This window comes from Cyphellophora europaea (genome assembly GCF_000365145.1).
Source record: "Cyphellophora europaea CBS 101466 unplaced genomic scaffold supercont1.1, whole genome shotgun sequence".
NCBI classification, from domain to species: Eukaryota; Fungi; Ascomycota; class Eurotiomycetes; order Chaetothyriales; family Cyphellophoraceae; genus Cyphellophora; species Cyphellophora europaea.
Window position 1 is genome coordinate 2,276,069 of NW_008481797.1, and position 23,975 is coordinate 2,300,043.

Below are 23,975 nucleotides of genomic sequence, written 5' to 3' on the forward strand. Positions count from 1 at the left end.
TCACAAACTGTCTCTTTGTTCAGGACTGTCTGTCAGCACATGGTATTGTCTTTTGGTTTCGCATGCCCGCTGAATCAACAATGAGCTGCTCGTCCGGAACCTGACTGTTATCCTGGAGCTGCACCCGCAAATCCTCATTTCCCCGACTCCTATCTGATTGCGAACTTGCCCGTTATTCGCGAGGTGTTTTATTGCTTTCCCCAGAAGTGGACCAGGGGACCCTGTCAATTTGTTTCCTCTCCCCCTTTTCCCTACTATAGCTATAGCATTCAAGGGATTAAACGTCTCAACTAACACCGCGACCGAACCTGCAAATTTCAAAGATGTTTCCAATACATCCGGCAGTCAAGATGCTGCAGGCTAGCTGGTTGGCAAAACACGATGTTACCGGAAGGTTGGAATGCCATTCTGAAGTGTGACAACGGCAGCCATCGACACACAGGACGTGTTCTGAAAGTTTTAACCCTTGCTTACGGCAATCTGAGAAAAAGTGCGCATCCCGGTACTCCGTACATGTGCTTGGACAAGTGTCTGCTGATCTCGCGTGGCTGTCGCATTCCACGGTAGTCTGCGGGTTCTGCAATGTCCAAAGATGAAGCTCCAAACCGCTCTGCTGCCGGTACACTAGACAATGCCACCAGCCTTCAGATGTAGGACCCTGATCAATTAGTGTGGCGGTCATTCATTATCAAGAATTGAGCACACATCGGCAGTCTTTATAGCGTTGTCCCTATGCCTCCACCGCGAATTGTGAGCATAGCATTGACCATCCTCGAAAGTCTGCTAAGAGTGTGGGCTCGCAGCCGGGCAGGACACCCACCTGCTTGCTGGAAAGTCACGTCCAGCGCAGCGTCTATGGTTTCATTCCTAAGCCGAATGTCATGGATTTCTTGTCTCGCTTCGGCTTGCGTTGTCTCGAAGGCTTGCGCAGACGTCTACCTGCCCTATGAGATGCGTTGCATCCTTAATTGCTTGTGGCCTTTGCTGTCGATCTCGGCGATCCAGGTACTTCGTTCGTCAGAGATATCATGCTCCTCTCACTTACCGGCGTCGGGCGGACGACTGTTTCTTGCACAACCCGTCGCGGCCTATGTTGAGGTGAAGGAATATGTGATGTAGTTCCCATCTGTAGATTGGGCAGCGGGCAGGCAGAGGCGGATGACTCAGCGGCTCCACCTGCCAGATTTCGGTCCCCTCCAAAATTTATTCTGCCCGCACTTGCTGGAGAACTGCCAGGATTTCGCAGAGACTCGGACTCTCGATTACTCGATATCGCGTTGTTACCGGAATCTCGACCCCAGACCAAAGAGCGGCCTAGTCAACATGTCAGTCGCAAATGCTCAACGGCAGCACGGGCCGTTGGAAGACGACATTACTGCCGCAAGTGGCCGACTGCGGACGAAGTCCATTACTGGCAAGCGAAAGTCACGATCAGATGAAGATGGACGCGGCAAGAATGACGATGGATACATTGATGCAAGATCGTCTCGAAAGATTCTCGCCATCGCGCAGGATTTGGCAGATGAAGACGCAGCAGATCAGAGGGACAAAGCCAAGTCGATACCTGCTTCGTCTGCGGCATTTGACTTTGATTCACGATTTCTAGACGAGGATGATGAGACAATCCGCCAGCAAACAGACGAGGATGACGACTGGGTACCAGAAGAAGAGGACGAAGTAGTAGCGACCGACGACGTTGCTCCGGAAGATCTTGCGATCTACAACAAGTTCCTGCAGGAGGGCGAAGCGTTGGCCGATTTTACACCTTCGCTGTCCAACCTGATGGCGGGAGAGAAATCTATCAGCCACGATGCGCAGCCACAAGGGACCGAAGATGGAGAGCCAACCAATCTCGCCGATCTTATTCTGCAGAAGATCGCCGAGAAGGAAGCTCGTGATGCTGCTCGAGGCGATGGAATTGAACCACATCCCTTCGAACCGCCTGAAGGAGCAGTGGAAATACCGATGAAAGTTGCTGATGCGTTTACGAAAGTGGGACAGCTCCTTTCACGTTACAAGTCTGGACCAATGCCGAAGCCGTTCAAGGTGTTGCCAACTCTCCCCCAGTGGCCAGAGCTTCTCGACATAACCCGACCGGACAAGTGGTCACCTCATGCAGTTTTTCGAGCAACCAAAATATTCATCTCAGCACCGCAAGCCACCGGCCAATACTTCTGCAACACAGTCTTACTCGACCGTGTCCGCGAGGACATCCAAGAGAATCGCAAGCTCAACCATCATTTATACCAGGCGCTTATGGCTGCTTTTTACCGGCCAGCTGCTTTATTCAAGGGCTTCTTGTTCCCGCTCGTGCAGAATGGATGCACACTCCGCGAGGCACAGATTGTTTCCTCTGTGTTTGCCAAACATAAGATTCCCGTGCTACATTCAGCCGCGGCGCTGCTTCGCTTGTGCGAGATATGCGCCGAGCAGACCAGCAATATAAACAGCGAGGCGGCCGGCTCAGCGAATATCTTCATTCGCGTACTTCTCGGCAAGAAATACGCTTTACCGTACAAGGTCGTGGATGCTCTTGTCTTCCACTTCCTACGCTTCCGTGGTACCAAGGAAGAGGAAGCTCTTGGAGCAAAGGAATCAAAGTTGCCCGTGCTTTGGCACCAGAGCTTCCTGATCTTCGCGCAGACCTACCGTAACGAAATCACCGAAGATCAGAGGGAGGCTTTGTTGGACCTGTTGCTTGCTCGAGGGCACAAAGACATAGGCCCAGAAGTGCGCCGAGAATTACTTGCCGGCAGGAGTCGTGGCGGCGAGGAGCTCCTCGCAGAACAGCGTGACGACGGTGACGACACCATGATGACAACCTAGATTAGTTCAACAGCGTACGAGATATGTAGGAAACAAGTCATCTGCTTCGGACTACAAGAGCCGGAGTATAGCCCGGTACTACTTTTACTGCCTGTGGCGCTGCGGCCGTCCCAATGGGGCAAGGCTTGCAACCGGTCCACTGAAATCTGAACCTCAGGCAAACCTCCACGCTCTCAGTCTCAGATGTTCTCGGCATCTTGCATCTCTTCTTGATGTTCTAAGTTGCTAGCACCATTCCCAGATCGCAAATGACGAAGTTTAAACTCATGCTGTCAAATACATCCTCGCGACTTCGAAAAGCAGCACGTTGACTATGAGAGAAACCCAACATGGCGATTGCGAAGGACAACACGAACAACGGCTCTTGAGCGATTCCAGTCGCTATCAATGGTCCAGTCCTTGACCACACCCTAGTCATATTCTCATAGGCCTCGACATGACTGCCATCCGGCCACAGAGGCTTCCGTCCTTCCAACATGAAAAGCTACGACTCAACGCCAATTCTATCCGGCTGGTCCAGGTCCATGGCTCGATGCACAGGACTGCGCCACTCGCACTTCGAATAACTCAATATTCGAAGCACAAGTTGCCTGCCTACGTTGCAATTTCGGTAGGTCCTCTCCTGGAGCATCATGATGCTTCGCAGTCTGGCCATACCCCCATTATCTCAATAAATTGGGTACTCGGTACCATCATATCAATGCCGTATGGTTTAGCATCCAGTTGCTCGTTTCCTTCCTGTCACTTATAACTGACTGCATAGTACACATGGGGTAGCTCCAACGACCTTCTTCCCATCAAAATCAATGGCAAACCATTCCACGTTCATACGAATCTATATAACCTGCTACTGCATCTCCGACAACGTGGCGAGTCTCGCTTCTTATGGGTTGACGCACTTTGTATCGATCAGGCAAATCTTGCCGAAAGAAACTTTCATGTCCAACTCATGGCCCGCATCTATGACGAAGCCTCTTGTGCCCTTGTGTGGCTCGGCTTGCCGAGTGATGACCGGAGGGAGGCTCGGGCCATAGATTTTCTTACTGAGATGGCTTCATTAATCACTCGGCCGAAGAGAGGAGGACCGACCTTCTCAGACCTGTATATGACTGAGAAGACGTCTTCGCGATGGCTCAACTTGCTAGGATTCTGTACAGGGTGCGAATATTGGACCAGGACCTGGATCATTCAGGAGTTCCTACAGGCACGACATATAGAGATCATTTGCGGGACTGCTCAGCTAGACTGGACCTTCTTCGCCACCGTGTACACGCAACTGCAGGTTTTCGGTAGGGAAGGACGGATACCTCCCGGGTCGTTGCAAGACTCTATACTGCCGATACTTAGCTCTGTGCCCGGCCGGCTAACTGCCATGCGCCTGTCTGGCCAAGCAACACCTCTGCAGGGACTACTGCATGAGTTTTACGATGCTCAGTGCTCGGAACCACGAGACAAGGTGTATGGCATGCTTGGAATTGCGGAAGATTGCGGCACACACCCAGAGACTGGACTGTTTCGGGGACCTCAGCCTGACTATGCCACCCACATCTTGGACGTTTATCAGGCTGTTGTCAACTATCTGCGGGACACTTCAAGCACAATGTCAGTCTCACCACTTACGATATTACTCTTACAAAAGTCTCTCCACATCAGTAAGCTGGACGTGCTCGAATATGTTGCTCAATTTGAGCCGGCTGATTGGCAAACGAAACTTGCCCAGTCAACATTTGCCCTTCGTCCATCTTACATAGGTGTGATCGAGGACACTCTGCCTGGCTGGACCGGGATCCGTGATCTGAGGCAGAGCCTTGAGCAGTTCGACTGGTCCAAGTACGTGGGCTACACCATCGAAAAGCGTCCCTCAAGACCCAACAAGCTAACCTCGCCACCTGTCGCACCTCCCATGTCACGCAGCTCGTCTTCGACTCAGCAACGAGTGGAAAATCTCCCAAACAACATGATATCAAGCGTCCTTGCCGTGGCAGAAGTCCACCCGGGCCTGGCGACACTCTATCAATACCTCCCACAAGCACAAGGTTTCCACCTCCCCGCCGAGCTCCTGACCTTGCACCACGAAGACAAGGCGGCCCTTGCAAACCCTCCCAACCAGAAACCCACCGTCATCATCGAGCAAAGCGAGGCGGCGTCGCCCCTGCGCATCGGCTTCGCCTGCGCAGGTGCGCGCCGGGGCGATGTCATCTGCCAGTGGCCTGAAACCGACCTGACGCTCATCGCGCGCAGACCAGTGTACGGAAGCCAGAGTCTGCAGCTCGTGGGGAGGGCGGTCATGGTGACGCACTCGGGGCTGGCCGGACGAGAGATGGAGACCCATCCGGTGTGCGGCAAGAACATTTGGACCTCCGCGTGTCTAAGCGGTGATGTCGGCTTGGGAGAGTATGGCGGCGAGCTGCTGGAGACGGATGCGGTTAGCATGTTCGAGATTTTAAGAGGAGGGGAGATGTGAACGATCGCCCGCAAAGCGCGAAGGAACCGAGAGATCAATGGATCGTTGGTTTTTTTTTTCCATTGGTCCACGCCCATTTTATTTTGATGGTCTGTAGACCTTTTAACCACGTCAAGTCTGGAGGAGATCTCTGCTGGACGCAAGGTTGACGGTCGTCGCGAGCCGCACCCCGTCGTGGGTATCGTAGTCATGTCTGTGTCATCATCACCAGGGCAACACCACCGGTCTCAGCAATCCACCAGCCGTTCTCCCCTGGACATCTGCTCTCATTGTCATGGATCGAATTCAGCAGGGATATCTTCGTCGAGACACCTGGAGGGTTGAAAGTTAGCTTACATCTCTCTCACAGCGGGGGCACCAAAAAAATCCCCTTCCAACTCACCATTCCGCAAACCCAGGGCTCACCACCTTACTTCGCCTCCATCCTCTTCATCTCCACACCATCCGCCGCCGCCGCCACCATCCCCCTGCCAAACTCCCGTTCCTCCCTCTCCCTCCATCTCCTCTCATCCCGAATCTCCGCGTCAGTCCGGGTATCAAATTCCTCGGCGCGGGGGATCGAACTTCCATTCCCACCAATGGGGGCGTCGAAGGCGGCGAAGTCGCGCTCGCGCGGGCGCAGGCCGCAGCGCCGCTTGCCGACGACGCAGAAGATGGTGACGCCGATGAAGATGACGGTGCCGACGATGGCGAGCGTCCAGCCTAGGGTCAGCATGGAGAGGCGGTGCGCTTTGGCGGCGGGAGACATGGTGGCGTCGGAGCGGGGTGGGCCGTCGCTGGCGCCTTCAGGGTTGGTGAAGGTGGCGGTGGTGCGGGTTAGGAAGTGGAGGTGATTGGCGGTTGTGGTGATGAGGCTCGTTGTGGTGGCGGTGATGAGTTTCATCGTGGCTGTTGGAGTGGTGATGGGAGCCATTGGCGGTGGCTGTTCGATGGTTTGGCGGAGATTGAGGTCGATGGTGTTCGTTGTGAGGCGGTTTCGACTCCGGCTTGAAGTTTGTGCTTTGGAGGGCTCGACTGATGAGGAAGAAGGCGTCTGGTCAACGAGTCGCCTCGATGTGGCGATCAAAGATGGCTACACAAGAAGAGTTCAAAGATGGTGCAAGGAAGAAGGCTTCAAGACTGAACGTGGTCTACGGATGAGTACAAGAATGACTTTTCTGTGCGTGGCTGGGACGTTTCGCTTTTTCTTATTGTCTTCACTATTGTTCACACAATTGCGCTGCTGAGAAAAACTCCGGAGGTATAGGGCCACGTGGTCTGGCTGGCATGGCTGGGAACAGTGAATAGAAGGCGGTGAGCGGCAGAAAACTGGGGTGAGGTCTGTGGGAGGGGGCGTAAGTGGTAGGTGAGGTGAGGGTGAGGTAGGTGAGGTGAGGCAGACAAGGCGACGAGGCGTCAAAAAAAGACATGGCCATTCGACAAGCGGTGGACGACGTAGACCGGAGGGAAACCTGCTAAGCGGAAATCCAGGGAGACAAGAATCGTCCGAGGGATCTGTAGCGACCGACAGTAGGTCTTTAAGCACTGTAGCTTTCGTGACAGCAGAGATATTCAATGTTCGTCGACAACAGTCGTATTTTCCTCATGCTCAAACCTGGGCTGGAATCAAATGCGCCCTTCTCGCCTCTGCTGAAACGCTGCTATGGGTGTGGCTCTGTATGCTGAAGGGATTAAGTGCTGCAATTTTGGGAGAGCCTCTGGATTCCCACACGTCGACCAAACCATCTTCTCACTCAAGATGCGGACAAGCCAACCGCTTATGCGCTTTTCCTCTTTTCCTTCCGGCCTCGGCGGTGAATGATCCCTGATCCCAACACCCGCACGCCTTCTTCTCCCAATCGCCGCGCCGCCATATCCTCGCGCTTTCTGACTGCAGCCCTGGCCCTCGCCGTCGCACGAACGTCTTGATCTGACTCACGACTCATGTCACCCAACCAAACCCATGCACTACGTCCACTGTGCGCACTACTCCGCCGGCGGTTCTGTGACGTACTTCCCTGCCGCCGCTTCCACAGCAGGATGAGACACCGCAGCAGGATGACGGACAGCAGTATGCCAAAGAATGATGCGATGATGATGCTCACGGTCTTGACTTTTGTAAGATCCGAGGCAGTATCGGAGTGATTTAATGAATCTGATGAGAGTTTTGGAGGTGAAATTCGAGGTGTAGAGGCACAGCAAGAAACTCGTGTGTTGGCAGTGCCGACGGGCGAGATGCGAGAAATATTGGCAGCGAACGAGGATGAGGTGGAATGTCGATGACGAGAGCTGTAAGCAGTAGCAGGAGTGGTCTTCAGGTGAGAGTTCGAGGCTGTGTGCAATGACGGGCCAGGACTTGAGATTGCAAAACAGCCGCATAGGAGGGAGCGCAAGGAAGGCCGCATCGTTGGCTGTTATGCAGCGTCCAGATGGGTTGCGCTTGAAAAGGAGGGCGACAGGGTCTCAAGGGTGCGTAGAGACATGGATTCGCAAAGTCACTGGGCGACCTGCATCGATCGTACGGCATGCGAAATCGTGCGATAGTGGCTGTGCAAAGACGAAATGATCGCCGTGATCCAGCAAGTGCATTCGTGAACGCTGAAAGACAGAGACTAGACGTTGTCGCACCGATGAGGGTGGTCCGATTTTAATTTCTCTCCGTGCTGATGAATGCTAAGTCGACTGCTGGACCATCTGCATCCATCTGCATCAATCGTCACGTGGCCGCTGGGGCAGATCTTGGTGGCAGCTGCTGTAGCTGCATATTCGTTGGGGGTAGCAGCTGCTTTAGCTACTTCGACGTCTTCCGAGCCGCTCTCTTGCCTGCCTTCAGTTCAGCTGCCATAACTATCGCCTGCACCTTTGGTGTTTCGAGTCTGCTCGTACTTCGGGTCGCCTATGCCTTCTTTCTGTTCTTCTTCGGTCTTGGGATGTGGCTCTGGCCATTACCTTTGCCTGTCTCCGTGCCAGATTCAGGTTCCTTGTCTTCATCTCTGACGGGCTGGCTCTCGTCGATGATCTTCTCCTCTTCCTTCTTCGCCTCTTCCTTCTGTTCGCTCTCTTCTGTCTGACTCCCAGACGCCGCGTCGGCGCCTGTGCCATCTCCGTTTGGGGACTCCTTCTGGGCAGACTTGGACTCGGGTTCTTCCTTGACGGCCTCGGCAAAGCTCTTATCATCCGTGACTGGGGACGATGAGGACTGTGCTTCAAATGAATCAGCCTTGGCTGAGTCCACAGCGCCCTTGGTGGCTTCCTTGGCATCGGACTCCTTCTCGTCAGCCTGTTGAGAGACGTCCTTAGCCTTCTCTTTGGCAGCTTGCTGAGTGTTGGCGACCTTGTCTTCAACCTTTTTCGGGGCTGCCTCAACCTCAGCCTTGACTTGGTCGGCAGACGGGACGTTCTCGTTGGCATTTTTCACGGCTTGCTGGGCTTTCGCTTTTCCTGCTTTGGCTTCGGGAACTTGCTCTTGAATCTTCTGCCCGACCTCTTTGACCTTCTCCACAGTAGCTTCGACCGCGGGTGCAGCCTTGTCCTGAGCGGTTTTCTGGATGTTTGAACCCGCCTTACCGACCGCATTTGCTGTATCCTTGACATTCTGAGTAGCTTGAGTAGCCATTCCACGAAGATTGCCAGAAGTGTTCTCCGCAGCTTGAGCAGCCTTCTTTTTCAATGAACCGACGCTCTCTGAAGACTCCACAATCGGGCTCTCGTTCTCGCTGGAATCGGCGGTCGGGTGCATCTCATCTAAGGCTTGAGTGACTCGACGAGCGACCCCTTTCGACGCGTCGCTGAAGCTCATGCCTGCGATACGGGCTCGGTCAGATGCACTACTGCGTCGTCTCTTTTCCAATTGCGAAAGATACGCCTTGATGAAGAAGTCGACGAACAGCCATGTCAACGGCGCAAGGTAAACAACGTTGAGCAGAATGGCAAAGACTTGGCCGCTGGTGTCGAGGCAGTTGACCCATTGCAACTCGTCTTTGTAGCGTTCTTCGGCCTGTGCAAAGTACTCGCGGGGAACTGCAGCCTGGGCGCCTGCAGAAGCAGCTGGTGCGGTAAGACCCACGTTCTCAGCCATGCCCTCGAATCCGGCCGCGCGTAGGGCGAGCTTCTTGAGGAATGCGCCCGTATCTCCGGTAACAGACGCAACGGCGCTTGAGGCGATAGACGAAGCGTCGGAAGCTGCCATTGAGGCCACTTTAGGACTCACGTGGTAGAGATATGGCACACTGATTGGGATCTGATAGACGACAAACAGGTGCAGAAACGCATATGTTGCACCAACCACGAACTGTGTGATTTGGATCGTTGTCAGAAGTTTCTTCAGTCGCTTAGGAATGTGAACTTTGAGCGTAGAGCAGAGGTAAAACGTGTACTGCTAGCAATTAGCGACGTGGGCGCGCAGGTCAAGGGGAAGCTTACCATCAGAGCATGGATGCCTGAATTGACAAAGACGAACATCCATATGGGCGGCGACATGTAGCGAATACCAGCCCACATGCAGAGCATGGCACCGGCGTGGTGATATGTCTGCAAGAGACTGCTTTTGCGTCCCTTGGCGAGAATGATTGCCGTGTCGATGACTTCGTAGAATTTGGAGAGGTAGAACAGCCAGCCGTAGAAAGCCAGGCCCTCGTTCCAGAGCCGTCCAACGTCGGATCTCTCAGGTCCCAAGCCATCCGCGGCTAGATGAAAGAAGCGATTTGTCATGGTCCAAGCCCTGCTCTCTTCGGTGAAGGTAGCAGCACTTCCCAAGCCTCGAGGACCCTGGATCTTGCAGAGGGAGTCAACGATGCCGGCCGCGCCTTGTTCATTTCTCCAGTTCGGAATGGACAAGCTGAGCGCATTAAGCATACCGAGGAAAGTCCATGCCGAATAGACGGCCAAGATGAGGTTGTGAAGTATGACAAACGCCTTGAAGAAGCGGGTTTTGCTGATAGCCCATGGCTTGTGATTTCTGCGGGCGTTGACAGAATTGATATATGTGGCGGTGGTGGCGTAAACCAGAGCGATGGTTATGGGAACGTATGGGTGGAGAAGCGCATTGTACCAGTCTGTCGGGATGGTCACAGGATGGGCGAGGTTGGGGTGGTCTGGCGGAGGTGGTAGTGCAGTTGGCTGGGGCGACGGAGGGAACTTGAACAACGACAAGGGAGGTCTGGTGAGCTTGACAGCTGGTAGGAGCTTCGACGCCTCGTGCGACACGTCCGAAAGAGTGCCTGGCATGGCCGCGGTTCGAGATACCTGGTACCTGAAAGGATGATCGGCGGCGAGAGTACTGGCAGATGTGGAGTAGCGAAGCGCACTATCTGTCTGAACAGCTTTCACCTGTATTCGAGTTGGAGTGCTTTTGCTTGCTCAGTAGTACCGCATTGTCGAGATCATATCCGCCAAATCACGGACAAAGAGAAATGTTGGGAAAAAGAAAGGGTTGGTTGTGCAGGGTGCAATGGAAATGCAGATGCGGGATGCGCTTGAAACTTTTCTGTTGCCCAGCTTGAGCTGCGGCTGGGGCTGCAGCTACGAACGCCGCGGCTCGCAATGCTCAATGACGATCAACGGCTCTGTGACGTAAGTAAACGTAATTAAACAAGCCTCAGGCACCACGCCGCAAGCCGAGGCACGTGCTCAAGTACCTGCCTGGTAGGTGCTAGTAGAAGTCACTTTCAACTTGCAGTACAGTAGCAGTATTCATTCAGATGTATTGTAAATGTCTTTTTCACACAGCAGCGCCATGCTAACCAGCACTCGAGCACCAAGGCACTGGCGCTTATCAGGCCGTCCACTCCTACCCAACGATGCCTAAGTGCTGTACAAGGATATGACTTCATCAGACCGCCAGCTGGCTGACAGCGGCGTGCTGCAAGAATGCGCCAAACCCACCAATGAGCAATCGCCCTTCCGACACTTGTCCTTGACTTGCTTCCTTTATGCCTGCTGACCTCTGAACGGCTCATACCGCGCCGCTTGCTGAGCTTGTTGAACTGAAAGTCTCGCATATTCTGAGTTGCCTTGCTCGGTTGGTAGACGAGCGTACTCGGTCGAGTTTAGCTCCAGCTGAGAGCTGTTCTCGCTGGGAGGGAACAACTTCGTGCTCACCGGTGCTTTCTTGCTGCGGAGGTGGAAGGTAGCCGTGTGCCAGTACTCTCCAAGCGTCCAGCCAGGATGAGCCGCTGTGAGCATAAGGGCGGTGATGATCATGAGTGTGCCGTCCAGCAGCATGAACAGTACCTCGTTGTTGGCAAGCGAGCTGTCGAAGCCACCGAAAAGCTCGGCGCAGCGGAAAATGCATCGAACTAGGATGGAGAATACCGAGATTCCGATGGCCCACAGGAACAGCTTGAACTTTAGTGTCCTGCGGAACTGGGCGTACTGGTAATCGAGTTTCTCGGGGTGTCGACGAATAGCAATCGCAAGCATCACGCATACGACGACGAAGGCGGAAGTTGCAGCAACCTGGGCGACAAGACCGCCAATCATGACATTGACACCCAGATCGGTTGCCTCCTTGTCGCCCTCTTCGGCCATTGAAGCCATGGCGCCGCCTGCTGATTGCAGAATTAGGGAGATGATGTCGAAGCCAATGAAGGCCAGCGTAACGGTACGAGGCTTCAGGTAGCTCAAGCCTGTGCCGAAAATGGTGATGATCCTCGAGATGCTGAGGTAGATGGCCGCGGAATAGAATGCAGGCCCAATAGTCAGCCCGACGAGGTAGATGATGAAGTTGTTCCCTGGTAAGGCGAGTCAGCGCGCTGCTGCTAATTTTTGCTGCCTTTAGGAAGTCACATACCTTCAAATGGGTCAATGTTCATCTGAATCCGCCCATAATAGCCAACAATTTCCAAAGCAGTACCGCCAATCATGGCTCCCATATAACCCCAGGTCTTCCATTTGATACCTTGCCCTACCTGGGCGATGAGGACGGCTCCGAATATCGCGATAAACAGAATGTTTCCAAACTTGCTGGGGATGTAATGTACCGAGCCGAAAGCGTCGAGGCACTCAGGGTTCACACGACACTCGTCGGCCGGCATTGGGAGTTCTCGGTCCGACATGGCGGGCTATTGGAGCTCACTGTGGCAATATAACAACGAAATGTGATGGCGGAGGGAACGATGTGTGTTACAGAGTGAAGGGAGGTTTGATGGCAGATGAGACCCATGCGTGCAACTGGTTCGATATATGTATACAGGTCTGGACGCACATGTAGTCTATTTCTGGACAGAGACCATTTCTCAAACAAACACCGAGCAGGTCGACCTCCTGCAAGGCGGCCCACTCTAACCATCTAGTACACCCAAGTTCCAACCAGAAACCAAAAACCCCACGCATGTGGCTTGCACGGTCCCGCTTGAGCGTGCGGGTCTCGCAGAAATGCCCCCGGGAAAATGCAGAATAATACAGATGCCTGATGCACTGCCCCAGGGACATTCTCATTGGCGGTAAAAGCACATGCTGGCCCAGAAGCGGAAAGAAGATCGCGGCCGTTGCTTAATGGGGGCTGCGAGACCGCCGATTCGCGGCAGGGCGGAGCTTAGTTGCAGTGGATCGACATGCGTGTACAGACTCGTACACTGTACGACCCGCTTGCTCGAGGGGTGACAGGCAACGACGGTGGACAGCGGCTGAGTCTACTGGTAGGGAGTACAGTATGCTGCGCATGCCAAGAAAAGACCGAGATGCCGGGTGCCTAACAATAGACAGCACAGCGATCGACGTCTTTACAATGGCGTGCCTAAAGCAATCACTCAGTAATTGCCCATTCAGATCACGTCTGACGAGTTTTATTTTTGCATCGAACAAGCGCATCTCGCAAGCCCCCTGCCTCTTTCGTTCGGCAACATCCTCATCTCGCGTTACGGGGCATCTTGCGGCCGCAACTCTCCACCGCCGTCCACGCTGCCACGCACCGAACAGCGTGCGGCCCCTGGCAACGTCCTCGCTAACCCATACTTAGTCATGATACCAACCCCCACTTTGTACGAGGGTCATTTTGCGAAGGCTACAAGCTGAGAGCTTCATCTCCAGTGCATGTCAACGTGTTGCTGCTGGTTCTCACGCCTTCGGGTTCGGCTTATTTGCCAAAGGACCCAGACTAAGGAACGACACAAGACATCAACAGGCATCCAGCTCGTGTGTAGCAGCAGATCGCAATGATAGCAAGTATATATCTGCAAGGATGGGAGACCATAGGGCTGATACCAACTCGGTCTTTTCCTTTTCAACCTTTGTTTGAGTCACGCTATCTTCGCATGAACATTAACCATCAGACAGCGCTAAGAGAACCCCGACGGGAATCATCAAGATGCCTGGTGCCATGCAAGCTCCTGCGACTTCTGCCGACAGGCCTGCTAAGCGGACCCGGATCCTGAATGTCCGTCAGTCAAGTCGTGGCTGCCTCACGTGCAAGTATGCCGGTCATCAAGCAGTACATGGCTTTGAAGATCCTTTAAGTCTCCGCTAACCCTTTCAACCCCCAGATCAAGAAAGATCAAATGCGACGAGTCCAAGCCACGGTGCATCAGGTGCCAGCGTGCACAGAGATACTGTTCAGGCCATGCCTATGAGGGTTTCATGCCTTCTCAGGCTGAATGTTACAACAGTATCGGCAGCAACACTGGCTCGCCAGAGACATCTGCAGCTGCTGCCAGCCCGGCCCCCTTATCAATGGAAACACCGCAGGGCCGTGGACTCAGCCAGCTGGCATGCAACGTCATCGGCTCCGACCCTCATTGTCTCTTTGGACCAGCAGAAGAGCATTTTTTCACGAGGCTGCTGCCCCAGCTCAGTGAGACAATCCCTTTCGTGGCAGCTGCTTCGGCTGCATTCGGCGCTGCCTACAGCATCACAGTCTTGCAGAAAGACAATGCTGTGGCCCGTGGTGAGGAGCAATATTTGCAGGCCCTCAAATTACTCCAGCACGAGCTCAGGTCGCCACACAAACGACTCCTGCCGTTCTTCATCAGCTCCGTCCTCCTGGCTGCCGCCGATGTTATTAGTGGCCGTATGGCCAATGCACACGTCCATCTGCGTTCCATGTTCTCCATCTTCTTTTCTGGCGTGGATGGTGAAGAGCATCCCAAAGAGGTATCTCGACGTCTGTCTGTCCTCAGCGGAGTTGACTGTGCCGGAGAAACAGAGAACTACTTGTGAGTCCAGTACCGCCCTGACTCCCCGCGTGGCTTTCTCTTCTCACTCAAATCTCTGGGTGTCGATCCTGGTTGCCCTGCAACAGTGCTTATAGCGTTACTCGATCGTACTGACTGCTACTTTCAGTGTTTACATCCTTATATTACTCGATACACAGACCGCCCTGTACGCTTGGACGAGACCTCCATCAATACCGAGTCGTTTCCGCACTGATTACTTCATACTAGACACCATCAACGACCTTGCTCAGCACCAACCCGTGCTGGTACACGCATGCCTACACTTCCTGGGCAATATACTCGCAGGAAGAGCAGCCCGAGGAATTCTTGACCCTCCCGAAGAACAACTACGCGAACAGTCCAAGCTCATCGCAGCTCTGCGTCACTGGCTTCTGAGACGAGACCAATTATTGGCAGACAACACAATCCATTCATATCTACCACCCGAGCGAATCAGATACCTCACCGTCCTCACAGCACATTGCTACGGCATGCTCGTCTCGATATCGACCATTCTCGCTCAAAACCAAATGATCTACGATGCCTTCATGCCCGAGTTCTCACGAATCGTCCAATGCGCCGAACAGGTCCTCGGCCCCGTCGACCTCTCCAACCCCCACCCTCAAACCCCCAACCTGGAACCCTTCTCCCCCAACCCGGGCCTCATCCAACCCCTCAGCATCACCGCCCGCAAATGCCGCTCCCCACACATCCGCAGGAAAGCCGTCTGGCTCCTCCTCCTCACCGGCAGCGAAGGCCCCCTGACAGGGCCATATGACGCCTCGCTCGGCAAACGCATCTGCGAGATCGAAGAAGCCCGCGCCTTCTCCTTCGACCTCTCTCCAGAAGACTATCACTCGTTACAGGCAGGAGATGTTGACGAGTACGCCCGCGTCCGCACCTGCTGGCGGCCCAGCATGCGGCGGCTGCCCACAAAGCCCTTCGCGCCCCACGTGAGGTTTGCGAGGCGCCTGCCGCCACCGCCGCCGCCGCCGCCGTCGTCGTCGGCGCTGCATCAGACGTGGGACGAGGAAGGCCGTCTGGAAGTCTGGACGGAGAAGATCGTGCCGATTGGGAATCCGCGATCGCAGGTGCCGGAGCCGGTCCTGGAGTGGTCGGACCCGTTGACTTGGCGGTTATTGCCGTTTGAAATCGCTTGAAAGACTAGCTAGCTAGCTCGCTAGGTAGGTAGGTAGGTAGATGTCTTGGAAATCTACGGTGGAACAATGACTTTGGTTGTGGCAGGCGAGGAATCTCCCCGAGAGGGTAAATAGATTATTCAAATGGTGGAAATATTGGGACAGTTGGTGGAGGAAGCGTTCGCCAAAATGATTGATTTTTGTCGACATTCATGGACAGGGCTAAATTCGAGCAATTATTCCTCTTCCCCCCCCCGGGTCTCGTGTTTGTTCGCCCTCTTTGGAGATATCAAGAACGTGTCTGGTCTTCTGTGCGAGAGATTTTCCTTCATTCAAAATAGCAAATAGTGCTGGCCGAGAAACGCCAGACTAGCTTGCCCGCCAGCCCCTAGCCTAAGAACATGATCGGTTTGTTTCGCTCCACACAGACTGGGCCTGCATGCAGACAGGCAGGAGTAGACATGCCCAGGCCGCCGCGACCACGAGAATGGAAATGGGGGCGAACTGGATGGGTCGTACGGTCCGTTGCGCAGACGCCGTGCCAAGGGGGCGCCTCCCATACGATCGACATTTGTGTTGCATGGGCGTGCCACGAGCGCTTTGCCGCCTCCCGATCAGGACATCGTTTTGAGCCCGCCCGCACGAGGCAACGTCGCTGGAGAAAGCCGTGCCTGACGTGGCGGCAGCAGCAGCAGCAGCAGAAACGGGGGTGCTTTTGAAACAGTCGATCCAGAGTTGAGCGCCACCCCTGCCATAACTTTCAGAAGCCTTTTCGCCCGCCCACCCCTCATCCCAACACATACAGTAAAACGCGCGTGTCAAAGTTTCGATCAGTAGTACGTCCTATCCTGCCAATCGAGAAAAAACGCTGAAATTAGCACATATCTGTATGAAATATGGAGAAAAAAGACGAAGAAAACGCCAGAAGAAGGGATCAACAACAAGTGAATCAAGGATTCATTACCCTCAACTCTCCCTCCTTGGCCGCGACCGGCTTTCGCTTGAAGAGCTTGCTGATGGACTTGCTTTTCTCCTTCTCGCGTTCGCGTTCGCGCTCGCCGTGTCGTCCGTCCGTGAGACCGCCCGTGGCCGAGGTGGTGGGAGCGGGCCCGTCGTCGTATTCCGGGCTCCACGAGCCCGGTATTGTCTGCTCGCTGGTGGCCGTTCGCTTCGGGGACGGCGGCTTGACTGGTGGTGCACCAGCGGGCATGGGTGGCGGCGGGTGTGCACCAGCGTGCTGCTGCTGCTGCGGCAGGTGAGTATAGCCGGCGGGTTGGTTTTCACGGTGATGCGGGATGCCGGCGACTTCGTTCCGTCCACGGGCAAGGACTGCGTCGTTCTTGGCGTTCGCTTTGGCAGCTTTCTTGTCGTTCTTGCGCGGGAAGTTCTGGTCGATGGTGCTGTTTAGTGTACCGCGCAGCGTTTCTCCGACGCCCTGCGAGGGTCAGTACCGAAGATGATTGTGGAGTGACGTGCAAGCTTACATGAATCCCCTTGGCTGCTGCACGAAGGTCAGAAATGGTTGACTTGTTGTTGGTCGTGGGATGGTCTGTGGTAACGAGGGAAACGCCATCCGGGTCCATGGAGTCACGATTACGAGAAGGGTAGCTAAAGTTGGAGGCCCGAGCTGGGCTGAGAGGAGGCGTATTGCCTGTCGGGCCAGGACGAGCGAAATAGCCAGTCTCTGGCTGTGCATCTGAAGGCGGAGCCCCGAAGGTACTACGATCACCCGACCTTCTGTTGCTTCGTGGCGGAATTCCTGGTGATTGCTTTCGAAGACGGTTTGATGATGATCGATCTGTCACAGCAGGAGCTAGACCAGAAGCAGGAGGCGCTTGATGGTGTGCCTGTGCAGATGCCGGCTGTGTTTCGGCAGGAGTTGCGGGCATCTCTACGACGCCAGACCTGTCGGCTGTAGTACTGGTTGCGCCGTCTGTGATAGCAGGCTGGGTCTGCGTAGACTCTTGCACGTCTTTCTGGACATCTTTCTGGACGCCAGGTTTCTGACCCGGCTTGCGAGTCGTTGTGGTAGTGGTGGTGGTCGTTGTAGTCACGACAGTAACAACCTCGCCGGTGTCTCTGTCGAGTACTTCGCCAGTAGCCGGCCTGACACCCAGGTTCCTGTCTTTGTCGATGTTTGCAATTTCGCTGTTCTTCTCCGCCGGGACAATTTCAGACGTTGACTTGTTGTTGTCAGTCGCTGGAGTGATTGGAGTATCACTGCTTGCGTATGCCGAGTCTGGCGGGAACGTGGGCGGGGATTCGGGAGACTTTTCTCGCTTCGTGCCGAGCAAGCGGCTGAAGCGCTTCTTCTTTTCTTTCTGGGGTTCGACGGCAGCCATATTGGTGGTGTATAAGGGACAGTAAACTGTTGCTTCGCAGTTCTGGAGAGAAGAGGAAAGGAGAAGCTCCGAATCTCGACCATATTATCCAGGGTCATCGGTCGGTCGACGCCATGCATGACGTAGGAGTACGCCAACACGGGCCAGGATCCAGGATCACGGCAACTTCTTCTCCCCGCTGATTTGTTCAAGCCACAACTCATCGCTCCTCGGCTGGACGAACAATATTCCAGCGCCACCCTGCACAGCCACAGTAGAGGGTCTAGAGCACTCGCTTGACTCGCTACCGGATGTTGCGACCGGGCCAGACTCATCACGGGCTTGGGATCGCCGTGTGACTCTCATCTGGATGTCATTTGTTGAAACTGTATAACTAAGCTCGCTCACTGAACCACGACTCGGACACCTTTAGCATCCGCGGCTGGGAGTGGTGCGAACATCTCATGCGCCATCTCAATGTCCTTCAGCGTGGTTTCAAACAGCTCCAAGTCGAAACGCACAAGGATCTGCGTCAACGCGAGATACATCGTAGTGATAGCAAACTCTTTGCCCAGACACATTCTCGAGCCTTTGCCAAACGGCACCAAGTATGCTTCCGAGTGCGCTTTCTCTGCTGGCCGTAAAAAGCGTTCTGGGTCGAAGCGCGCCGGGTCAGGGTAGATGTCGGGGTTGTAATGCATCGCCGCAATACTCATGCTGATGGAAGTGCCGTGGGGAATTTGGATCCCCTTACAAACATAAGTGATGTTGCTGTCGATCCGAGGCAAACGACCTGATACTGCAATCGCCAAACGTTGACCCTCGCTCACCACAGCATTTAAATACGGCAGTCTACGCAGCGCTGTTGTCGACTGCAAGTTCCCTCCCTGGGCGGTGAAAGCGTCAATTTCATTCTTCAACGTTTGCAAAAGATCGCGATTGTTCAAGAGGTAGAAGACCATCTTCTCGAGTGTTACGGCCGTCGTTTCCGTCCCTGCCAGCACTAAAGCCCAAGCATCCTGCACAACCCGAGGGGGCATTTTTTCTTCGTGTGGGAGATCGGAGTTCATGAGGCCGTGAATGACTGTTCTATCACTTCGCTCCGAAGATGTCGCAATACTCCTGGCTTGCTTAGCGATGCCCATCTGCACATCGAACGTTTCGAGAGCCCCCGGCGGCGCAAAGTGCTTGACGATCCATCTCGGCGTCATCATAGACAGTGGCAGCAGGAACGGAAACGTCCTATTCCACAGTGAAACGATCCCCAGATCTCGAAGCTGTTGATTGTAGCTGGCCGCAAACTCCTCGCGACCTAGCAGATTGTAGCCGTGTGGCAGCACATACTCCGAGATGGCATCCGTCGTAAAGCAGCGGAAGGCATCGGAGAGGCTGACGGGCTGCCCAGACTGCCTGTAGTGTTCGAGCCTAGCACACAACTTCTCCAGGTTGCTGTTCACGATACCTTCGATGGTGGGCACTGCCGAGGAGGCGAAGAACTTGCTGATGGGCTTGCGACGAACACGATGCAGTGCATGCGTCGTCGTCTGGAAGGTCGACTGGGGCAAGCCGAGCATGCGATAGAACTTGGGGTCTTTGTCGAGGCGACCGACGACATTGTACAGCTCGTCGAAAAACTCCGGATCATTCACGTGCACAGCGTTGGGCGAGATGCGCACGACTGGGCCTATAGCTCTTCAGCTTGCAGGCTAGGCCACTCGCTGAACCACTTACCGTGCTCTTGGTGCATTTCTTGGATGCGCCAGTAATATTTCCCTCCACGACAGGCATCATGGTAGAATTCATAAAGGGGAGTGATGGCCGCAAGCTTGGGGCCGGGAACATGACTGAGAGGGTGGAGGTACAAGCGATAGATCACTGCCACCGGAAAGAACAGAGCAGCTGAGACGATGATAGCTCCAAGATAGGGTGGAAGCTGCCACCAGAGGGACAATCGCCAGTCTTCCGGTCCAGCCATGGCGGATCTGCTTCAACACAAACTACAGCTGTGAAGATGCTACAACATCCAGCCACTTGTAAGCACCTACCGACGATACCTCCCAAGCTTGAGCTGCAAACGTGAAGTGCTCAAGCATGGGCTGCGAATCGCCTACATTCGGCGGCAATCTACGAAATCACCGCGGCCGTGATGCCGCGCCCCCAAGCCACTTCCGCGCCCCGTAGGGGCGACTGTACAAACAATGGTCCGAGAAAGCCTTCCACCTTTTTTGACGCAACATCGAAGGTCCTGGCTTATGTAGATATGACTAACCCGGTTTGCGAGAACTGTTCCAAAGTGCAGCAAACATGCTATATTAGCCCAACTCTTCAGGGGCTGAGCAACCCAAGGACCGACTCAGTCCCGAATCGCCGTCAGGCCCGCCGCGCCTTCGATCCAAAAACACATTACAGTATTTCCCAATCCGTCCCGCACGGCAAATGATGACGAGGACGATGACCCGCCGGAACAGCTCCCGGCAAGCATCAGGAAAACCCCCAAAGGCCGTGCAAGGAGTGCATAAGTAAAATGAGATGCACTACCGCCAAACAAACCAAGGCTCAAAAAGGCAATCTTTTGTTTTTGGAGGGGGGGACGTTGGCGCGGAACGTTTTCGTTTCGTTCTCAGGGGTAAGAAGCCCGCCCACGGTATCAGGTCGGGGTGGAGGTGGGCGTTCTCGGAGACAGGGCAGGGCAAAAAGGAACGAGGACGCGAGGCGTTCCATCTTTCGTTTCGCTCTACAGCCAGCCAGCCAGCCAGCCACTTACTTGCACGGCCGAAAGTTGTTGCATGGCATGCAAGGAGTTCGAGAAACTCCTCTGATCTCGGCATCGTGATGATGAGACGCAAGGTGGCGCGCCACCACGTGCGCTCACAAGGACGCGACGGAGCTGTTTCGGGCCTGCTGCCGTTGACCGACCAGAAGTGATCAGGGGGCATAGATTGGATGGTACATGAAGAGAAAAGAGGTAGGTACGCGGGTTTCATCTTGCTTGATTATCTTCGTTACAGACACTATCGTCTCTCAGCCGTTCCGTGATGCTGTATTAGCCCTTCAACACTCCTAATGCTGTAGGAAAATGGATGGTTTGATTCGTGAAACAAGCCGTGGTCCTTGCTTCCCAATGTCCCGTTGATCCGTCGCCTTTAACTGCTTCAATAGACATTCGCATGCGCAGCCCAAGTCGCTCCCAAAAAAACAAATCGATCGTTGCCAAAGGCTGGTATCATGATCAGACACGTAAGGAAATATTGGATTAGTTGTACACAGTTTTAGTCGATCGTCGTTCCGAAATTTCAATTCATCGCTTTGCTCTCATTGTATGCCGTGCAGGTACATTCAAGATTGGTCGTAGTCGCCCGGGGCCGTGTTCGCAAACACGTAGTTTTTGGGCTTGTTCGCTGGTAGCTTCTGCGCAATGTGCGCGTGCTCCTCTCTCTGGTTCGGGAACTCTTGGATGTAGAATTCGGTCGGCTTGGTCTCGGGAACATGGTCACCGCCCTCATAACCTGTCTTCCCCTCCGATGGCAAGACAAAGTTTGGATAGCTGTGCATAGTACCATCGCCATTCAAGTTCATGGTCGGAAGAGGTGGTAGATAGTTGGCAGGGAAGTTCGGAGCATCAGGACTCGTCAATGGAGCATCGGGCCAGCTGCTGTTGGTCATGGGACCAGCTGAGTACGGTGGCGTATTATCCGCAAAGTGAGCGTACTGTGGTGGTGCCGACACAGGTGGCACAGAGAAATGCCCATGGGCATTATAGTCCGGTGCAAAGGGGGTGGATGGTGGCGATGAAGTGGATAGAGTCAGGTGCTGTGACGCAGCCAGCTGGTAACCACGTGCCAGCTCTGCTTTCCAGGCCGCGACATTGTCAGTAACCTGTGTATTGATTGTCAAGCCCGGGGTCGAGGCTACTGGAGTCGAGCTACCGACGGTTGTCGTTGAGGTGAGAGGTGTGGTTTCACCTGCGTGTTGTGCCAAAAGATTCTTGAAAGATTCTGCATCTGCGAACGTGCTCACATTCAACGGTGATCTTTGAGCCGAGCTTGGTTTGCGGATGCCAGCGTAATGAGCATTGAGGCTGTGTCCTGTCGACTTCACGTGGCGTACAGCGTGGGCTGGAGGAGTGAAGCCCGAGCGCACAGTTGGTGAGGTCGCTGTCAATGCACCGTACGAGCGGCTCCTGAGTGAGGCCGATGTAAGAGCAGCAGGTCTGGGCCGCTTACGACGAGCCGCTAGGTCAAGTTGCGCCTCTGGCTGTCTTGACTGTGAGAACTCGATCGCTCCAGGCACTTCTTGTACCGGTGTGCCAAGAGCGAAGGAGCCGAAGTTGGCCGCTAAAGATTCAGTACCGGACCCGCGACGCGAGTCAGGATACGCTGGTAGAGATAGGACGGGCGAGTGTAAGCCGTCATGAGCCGTTGTGTGGTCTTGGAGAGCCGGTGGAGGCATAGCCATTAACGGAGGCCAAGAATCCGGTGGTAGCATTGCGCTGTTGAAAGTACCATCCTGCATCAACGTGCCCGCATTGGCATGGTGTTGAGGAGCAGCCGACGAATCATGAGCAGAGAAGCCAAAGTCGAAACTGGTGTCTTGGAAATGCTGAGGGTGTTCCGACCAGGCTTCCATCAGCTCGGGTTTGCGTGACCACTGTGCCACCTGTGGGCGTGAGGCGGTCGACATAGACCGTCGATGAGCATCCACATTGACTGGTGTTTCGGTCACGGCTTCGATACCCTGTACGGCAGGAGTGGGTCCAGCTTGTGGTTGATGCTGTGCGGTTTGCTTGGCTAGGAGGCGGTCAAGCGATGCGTAGCTGGCCAGTCGGCTCTGGCGCAGGAGATCAGCATCTTGCGAGGCAGCTGAGCCGGGAGATGTCGAAGGTCGAGCATCGCTACTGGGAGGCGAGTCATGAGAGCTGTTTTCGGTCCCAGTCTCGGTCTTCAGAGGTTCTTGTGAATCCTCCTCGTCATCAGAATTGGCGGTTTGAGGAGCCTCTTGAGCCTGGCTATTCTCGTATTCTTCGAGCTTCTTCTGCTGCTTTGCCTTGGCTCTTCGGTTCTGAAACCAATTCTGAAGGTGTTAGCACTCATTTGAGAACAAACCGGGCAGACATACCGCAACTCTGGGCAGAGACAGCATGGTCTGTCTGGCCAGCTGCCGTTTCTGCATGCTGCTCGGCTTGTGGTTGGCCTGGAACTCGGCTTCGAGGACCTCGACTTGCTCTTTGGTCAACCGCGGGCGCGTTGACACTTCTCCGACATCCTCAAGCTCTTCATAATAGGCTCCATGCGGATATCTGAAGTCTGCGTACTCGGGGCCGGGATAGCTCAGGTAATGCTCCTCAACGGGATGTGCATGGTGGAGGTACGGATTGTACACTGGGGGCTGTGGTTGCTGCTGCGGGAGTGGCTGCTGGTAGAAGGCGTGCGCCTGGAGTGGATGAGGGTATGGCAGCATCTCGCACATGCAGTCCATGTCAACGTGTTAGGCCACTGCTATCGGGCAGCTACTTTGTCGAGGAATAGCTGTTATTAACGGAGGCCTGGTCAAGATGTCATGTTCGGCTTGGAACAATGTCCCCGAAGCGTAGCGAGAATGTGACTCGGGCTGTTGATGTGGCCGTCACGTCTTGGTGTGGGCAAATGCTGCGTCGTATGTGCCGGTGTGCAGAAGGAGCGACTGTAGGTGTATCAGATGTGTGTGGGACTCCGCGCTAAATGAATGTGACTGTGTAGGGACTCGAAGCTGGCAAGCAAAGCTGTAGATGGAAGGAGCGAGGGGTAGAATGATGGGTTTTCAAAGAAAGAACGGGTCGCGCGAACCGCGGAGGCGGAGAATTAAAGAAACAAGGGATCAAGCGCAGGAAGAGAAATCTACGAGGGACGAGTCGCGGAGGAGAGAGGGAGCAGGAGTCGGAAAAAAGTAGCTGATGGGGTGGTGGAGGCCAGATCCCATACGAGCCAGTGCCAGGTTCAGGCAGGGGCGGGACGAGGGCCGTCCTACGAGTAGTCCGTATGCTGTGCCCTCTTTCTGCTCTTGCGCAACACGCCGGGAGCGCGGGAACTTAGAGGCGAAGAGACAGGGGTCCTGAAAGTCA

The 23,975-nt window shown here is 54.6% G+C and overlaps 9 protein-coding genes across 9 annotated transcripts; 3 read left to right on the forward strand and 6 right to left on the reverse strand.

Annotated features, from left to right (window-relative positions):
- Positions 1 to 1,323: 1,323 nt before the first annotated feature.
- On the forward strand, positions 1,324 to 2,826 carry HMPREF1541_00865 (uncharacterized protein; the record flags this gene model as incomplete). Its single annotated transcript, XM_008713168.1, has 1 exon — positions 1,324 to 2,826. The coding sequence occupies one exon, from the start codon at positions 1,324 to 1,326 to the stop codon at positions 2,824 to 2,826; it is 1,503 nt and encodes a 500-aa protein (XP_008711390.1).
- Positions 2,827 to 3,262: 436 nt separating this feature from the next.
- Positions 3,263 to 5,290, forward strand: HMPREF1541_00866 (uncharacterized protein; the record flags this gene model as incomplete). The annotated part of the gene is made up of 2 exons (XM_008713169.1): positions 3,263 to 3,436; positions 3,590 to 5,290. The coding sequence occupies 2 exons, from the start codon at positions 3,263 to 3,265 to the stop codon at positions 5,288 to 5,290; spliced, it is 1,875 nt and encodes a 624-aa protein (XP_008711391.1).
- Positions 5,291 to 5,699: 409 nt separating this feature from the next.
- HMPREF1541_00867 (uncharacterized protein) lies at positions 5,700 to 6,173 on the reverse strand (the record flags this gene model as incomplete). The annotated part of the gene is made up of 1 exon (XM_008713170.1): positions 5,700 to 6,173. The coding sequence occupies one exon, from the start codon at positions 6,171 to 6,173 to the stop codon at positions 5,700 to 5,702; it is 474 nt and encodes a 157-aa protein (XP_008711392.1).
- Positions 6,174 to 8,165: 1,992 nt separating this feature from the next.
- HMPREF1541_00868 (uncharacterized protein) lies at positions 8,166 to 10,495 on the reverse strand (the record flags this gene model as incomplete). The annotated part of the gene is made up of 2 exons (XM_008713171.1): positions 8,166 to 9,644; positions 9,692 to 10,495. 2 exons carry the CDS (start codon positions 10,493 to 10,495, stop codon positions 8,166 to 8,168), a joined length of 2,283 nt encoding a protein of 760 aa, XP_008711393.1.
- Positions 10,496 to 11,197: 702 nt separating this feature from the next.
- HMPREF1541_00869 (uncharacterized protein) lies at positions 11,198 to 12,324 on the reverse strand (the record flags this gene model as incomplete). Its single annotated transcript, XM_008713172.1, has 2 exons — positions 11,198 to 12,000; positions 12,060 to 12,324. 2 exons carry the CDS (start codon positions 12,322 to 12,324, stop codon positions 11,198 to 11,200), a joined length of 1,068 nt encoding a protein of 355 aa, XP_008711394.1.
- A 1,519-nt stretch (positions 12,325 to 13,843) lies between these two features.
- On the forward strand, positions 13,844 to 15,578 carry HMPREF1541_00870 (uncharacterized protein; the record flags this gene model as incomplete). The annotated part of the gene is made up of 2 exons (XM_008713173.1): positions 13,844 to 14,418; positions 14,546 to 15,578. The coding sequence occupies 2 exons, from the start codon at positions 13,844 to 13,846 to the stop codon at positions 15,576 to 15,578; spliced, it is 1,608 nt and encodes a 535-aa protein (XP_008711395.1).
- Positions 15,579 to 16,506: 928 nt separating this feature from the next.
- On the reverse strand, positions 16,507 to 17,899 carry HMPREF1541_00871 (uncharacterized protein; the record flags this gene model as incomplete). Its single annotated transcript, XM_008713174.1, has 2 exons — positions 16,507 to 16,992; positions 17,042 to 17,899. 2 exons carry the CDS (start codon positions 17,897 to 17,899, stop codon positions 16,507 to 16,509), a joined length of 1,344 nt encoding a protein of 447 aa, XP_008711396.1.
- A 383-nt stretch (positions 17,900 to 18,282) lies between these two features.
- Positions 18,283 to 19,853, reverse strand: HMPREF1541_00872 (uncharacterized protein; the record flags this gene model as incomplete). Its single annotated transcript, XM_008713175.1, has 2 exons — positions 18,283 to 19,562; positions 19,610 to 19,853. The coding sequence occupies 2 exons, from the start codon at positions 19,851 to 19,853 to the stop codon at positions 18,283 to 18,285; spliced, it is 1,524 nt and encodes a 507-aa protein (XP_008711397.1).
- Positions 19,854 to 21,214: 1,361 nt separating this feature from the next.
- HMPREF1541_00873 (uncharacterized protein) lies at positions 21,215 to 23,335 on the reverse strand (the record flags this gene model as incomplete). The annotated part of the gene is made up of 2 exons (XM_008713176.1): positions 21,215 to 22,948; positions 22,994 to 23,335. The coding sequence occupies 2 exons, from the start codon at positions 23,333 to 23,335 to the stop codon at positions 21,215 to 21,217; spliced, it is 2,076 nt and encodes a 691-aa protein (XP_008711398.1).
- Positions 23,336 to 23,975: the final 640 nt, after the last annotated feature.